Below are 5,000 nucleotides of genomic sequence, written 5' to 3' on the forward strand. Positions count from 1 at the left end.
GGAGCCTGCAAGTCAAGACTCCACTGACATTTATATGACAAACACACCAACGTGCCCGCATACAGATACACACACCTCCACCATCACACCACACCCTTCCAGGCTGTTTAAAACCTGAGACGGATCTCTTGGTTACAATACGAAATACATTGCTTAAGTTCCTGTGGTTATTTCTGTAAGATGATGGATGTGAAGTTGATTTGAGGGTGATGTCGAGCATCCGAAATCATCATTTTAAGTCTTTATGATATAAATTCTTAAGCTTTATGCGTTTTTGAATACACTAAGTTTCACTGAGAAGATAATAAAAACACAATGACCACGCCAGGAAAGCAATAACCCAGTTGGTTTTAATCTAAATAGGAAAATGTGTCTGAGAAAGTCTCACTTTCAACTCAGTTTAGTTACGTATTTTAGAGCACCGGCATCTATCTCATTCAAGTTCTACTCCAAAACGTTGATTAATTGTGACGTGATTTTGATGCCTGAGGTGGGATCATGTGCGAATGATTTTCCTATAAAAACTGAAATTAAGTAGAGTTATATTGGTTGTTTCTACACCTTATTGATTAATAGAAAACTGGAAAATGAGTTTCTGTGAAGTGAGGGTCAGTCACAAAGTCGCCCTGAACACAAGAACGTGTTTTTCTAATCGTTACTTTACATTTGCCTGCGCAGAGTGAGGTGTGAGCGTAGCTTTTTTTTTCACATTCATCTGCTGAAGAGTTTCTCTGTAGACGTGTACCAACGTGTGCGTAACTCACACCGGTGTGACACGGAAACGTGAAGCCTGCAGCGCGCACACCCGAGAAGCAGGAGGCTGCCGGCAGTTCAGTTCATGAACATTAACAATATTTGCATTTTCATGTAGTTATTTAAACGCTATTGAATTTTCTACACACAGAACTACACTCACATTTATCATTCCGAGCTGTATTTTTTGTGTTTCGGGGGGAATCTTTGGTTATTGTGTGCATTCATAGCCGAGGAGTTCAAAAGGCTTATGTGTCTTACTGTATACTGTGTGTACTATTTCAATCATAAATACGAAATTGAAACTGACCGCACCGCTTTAATGCGTTTCAATATACATTCAAATAAGTTTCCCTGAGCTTGTCGAGGGTTATTCTGCCACGTCTATCCTCACACTTAACGCTCGAAATTCATTCACACACACACATAAAAGAGTGGCCTTGTCTGGACTGGTGTGTGTCTATAATGTTGGGGGGGGAAGGGGTGTGAAAGCTGGGAGAGGTGAGGGGTTTAGAGAGCGATCATCTCACCCCTTCCTCTTCTCTGTGAGGGTTCAGCTTGTTGTACACCGCCTCGATCACACTCCGTCTGTAAACACACAAATGGCACACAGCTCGCTGCTCAGAGAGGAGAATGCAACACAACACAGTCGCTGTTCATTTTAGCAAATGTGTATTGATTAACATTTTAATGGAACGAAGACGGAACTGAGTCGATATTGGAGTATCCGCTGTTCATGCTTAAAGAGAATCTCCGACGTGTTTAGAGGAGTGTTATCTGCATGTTTGAGAGTCTTTTAAGTTAACAAGGTTATTCCCACTTAACTTCTTAAAAACAACTAATGATTTCATATCTCCTGGACATTATTATATTACTTTATACACAACATAACATTATTTATTTATCATCTAGATGAAGAAAAGCTCAATCAGAAATCCTTTTACTTTGATATCCTCATCGTTAGTGGTTATTTGCAAAAAAACACAATTTAAACTACGAAAGAAATTGTTTTTGATTGTGTTATTATTTTAATATTTGCTATGATTTAAAAAAAGATTACCGTCGTTAGAAGTTGTATTATTATAAGTTGCTTATAGCTAGTGTTAGGACGTTAAAAAGGTTATAATTCCCTCTCTACCGTCTGAGTTTCACACCAAAACTACATTTTACAAGATTACATTTGAACACATCATGATAAGAGTTACATCTAATACAAATTTTTACTGAATGCAGCTTGAACGCATCATAATGTCTTATTGTCGTATCTGTGTGTGTGTATAAATGCAGGTAAATGTTGCTCCAGGCTGCGTATTTACTTGCTGGCCAGGCCTCCGCCAGGTGGAAGGTTGGGGATGTTCTCTGTGGCAATGCTCCTCAGGACAGACACCAGGTCAGGGACTCCTGCCTCCCCGCAGTTCCCCAGAAGCTCTACACACAAACACAAAGAGGACCGAGGGGGGGTGGGGGTGTGAGAGGTTGTGTTGCACACTGAGGCCAGAAAGATAAACTGTGTATTTTGTTGGTGTGTGTGTGTGTGTGTGTGTGTGTGTGTGTGTGTGTGTGTGTGTGTGTGTGTGTGAAGGTGTGCGTGTGCACGTGTGTTGCATGTGCTGACCCTCAACACGGGTCTCCAGGTACTTATCCAATTCCTCTTCTTTCTTCACAGCCTCCTCCGAGATCTTGGGCGCTCCGGGTAAACACACCAACACCACACTCATGTTGTCCCTGCTCCCCTGCAAGACGAAGGTAGGAAGAGACGGAACAAATGAGACGGATATTTAAGTATGATATAGGATTTTTTGCAATCAAAATGTTCCCGATTCATGTTTAAAATAAATTCAGGACTTTCCCTGTCGATATAGTTGGACTTCAAGTAGCGCTGGTGAGTAACAATGAATGTGAATATAACTTTTGTTTAGTTTACAAGAAAACTCCACATCTGTACAGTAAACACCGCTTACTTTTGAGCTGCTACGTCTATAAAATGAGTTTGTGACTTGGAGACACAGCTCTGCACGTTAAACATATCTTGCATATGGTTTCTCTAATACAGAAACGTTTTATAATAAATGTAGTAGAAACCGTTTTCAACACCTTGCTGAGAAATGCTTTTATCTTTCATACAGAAAGTTACTGGAAGATAAATTTTTGTATTTCAATTTGAGATGCTAGTCATGAATCTGTAAACATTGTTTTTTGTTTGTCCGTCTGTCTCAATGTTGAAAGTTTAGAGTGGAGGCTTAGAACATTATGATGGAGGTATATGACGGCCATTCCAATGCTCAAGTATGTATCATAAGTGGTTGCAGTAATTTTTGCGTCGATACCATTTGTTCCATTTTTAACAACCCTCTTGATAGAATATAGTCAAAAATACCACATTAAGACAAAGACCCTGTAGGTCTAGGAACAGGTACCAATGGATTCTTTAGGTTCTTCTAGTTTTATATGAAACCAGTGTTTATTAGTAGCATCGTCACTAGCTCGAGCTCAAACTGAGCCTCTGAAAAGACGATTAATCAATTAACAAAATATGTGCAGACTAATGCTCTGTTGATCGACTAATTGCTAATTATGAACGTCTTTATAAAAAAGTTTTATGGAATGCATTCACTTACAATAAGTGTATTATAGAAACAGGACGGACACACAGAAACAGACACATATAGAGCTCTGGTCTTAAACCAATGGAGAGTACAGAGTCACAGACATCACAAAAGGCAGCGGAGGAGATTTATTACTTGAGATAAACCATCCAGTGAGGTAAAAATAACTAGGCTGCTGTGCACTTGTTGGTTCTTGGAGTACTCGAGACACAAAATAGGTGCTAAATGCAAGGCAGATGTGGAGTGGTGGATAAATTCAGCTGAAGACAAAAGAGCGGTTATTGCTTTTTTCTTGGATCAATAGCTAAGAAGACCAAAGGGCAGGAAATGATTCATCATCTATGATCTCTCACTGTGAGATGTTAAAGTTTATTGAAGAAACATTAGATAATTTTGTTATCTTGTAATGCAGTTTAACATTATTTCAGTACATTATATTATCAGTAACTTTTGTTCTTTTCTTAAATCTAAGTAGAGGCCAGACTGATGAGGAATGCATTTGATCCCTGAATTGAAACGTTCACCTTCAGCGTACATCATGTGAGAGGAATAGAAGCTTACCTTATGCAGACAGGTGTCCACCACCGAGTTACAGACCTTCTCCAGGTCATCACACACCAGGAGCCGAGAGCGGACGAACTCGCACAGCTCCTCGTTGGACATGACGTCCCAGATCCCATCGCACGCCAGCATCACGAACTCGTCTCCTTCGGCCGCCCGCTCCAACACGCACACCTCGGGCTCGGGGCTCACCAGCTGCTCCGTGGGGCCCTTACCATCCACACATTTGTAGTCGTAGTCCCCCAGGGCCCGGGACACAGCCAGGGAGCCGTTTACCCTCTGGATCATGACCGAGCCGCCAGCGTTCTGGATGCGCTCCTTTTCGCGGGGGTTGCAGGGCTTGTGGTCCTGGGTGGAGAAGCCCACCTTGGTGTCTCGACTCAGCACGGCCCGCGAGTCGCCGCAGTTAATGAAGTAGAGGTGGCTCGGGCTGAGCAGCACGCACACGGCCGTCGACCCGCTGCGGTCCAGGCCCTGCCGCAGGTCAGAGAAGCTGCGCATGTACTCGTCAATGTTCAGAAAGCCCGAGCGGATGCCGTCCTTCACGCCCTCTACGGAGCCGGATCCTGAACTGAAGTCGGCCCCGCCTGAGAGGATGTGTTCCAGCAAGTGGCCGGAGCAGTAGTTGGCCACCCGGGAGCCCGCGTGGCCATCGTAGACGGCAAAGAAGGACCAGTCGGTGAGTCCGTGGGGGAGGCCCACCACAGCTGTGTGGGCGTCCTCCATCTCCACCCGCCAGCCCTGCATGGAGCTCAGGCCATAGCGCAGCCCGTTGCCCTCACCGTGGGCACTATGCTTCTCCGTCTTCGGCTTGTCCAGGAATGCACCCATTGCTGCCTATAGCTGGAGATTAACCAAGAGAAAGAGAAGAGAGGACACAGAGTTAATTACACCAGCAAGGACAAAGAAGATAATCTGACCCTCAAGTCAGCCACTCTTATTCTAACGCACTAGTGTACCATAAATAGTGAAGATTGGTGTACGTGTCGGCCCATAAGTAACAAGAAATTACAGTAGAAATGCTTAATTAGGTTTGATGTCTTACATAGTTTGTCCAAAATACTATAAAATGTTGCTCTT

General features: G+C 43.2%; 1 protein-coding gene across 2 annotated transcripts in view; it reads right to left on the reverse strand.

Annotated features, from left to right (window-relative positions):
- Positions 1–5,000, reverse strand: part of ppm1bb (protein phosphatase, Mg2+/Mn2+ dependent, 1Bb) — a 19,659-nt gene that overhangs the window by 5,908 nt on the left and 8,751 nt on the right. For both annotated transcript variants that reach the window (XM_031843549.1, XM_031843548.1), the window contains exons 2-5: positions 3,921–4,763; positions 2,369–2,486; positions 2,070–2,181; positions 1,284–1,341 (exon numbers count right to left, since the gene is read on the reverse strand). In XM_031843549.1, coding sequence (XP_031699409.1) covers positions 1,284–1,341; positions 2,070–2,181; positions 2,369–2,486; positions 3,921–4,751 — 1,119 coding nt within the window. In that variant the 5' untranslated portion in view covers positions 4,752–4,763. The remainder of the gene's footprint in view (positions 1–1,283; positions 1,342–2,069; positions 2,182–2,368; positions 2,487–3,920; positions 4,764–5,000) is intronic.

The sequence above is a fragment of the Anarrhichthys ocellatus genome, unplaced genomic scaffold, assembly GCF_004355925.1.
Source record: "Anarrhichthys ocellatus isolate YVR2014 unplaced genomic scaffold, GSC_Weel_1.0 scaffold4, whole genome shotgun sequence".
Taxonomy (NCBI): Eukaryota; Metazoa; Chordata; class Actinopteri; order Perciformes; family Anarhichadidae; genus Anarrhichthys; species Anarrhichthys ocellatus.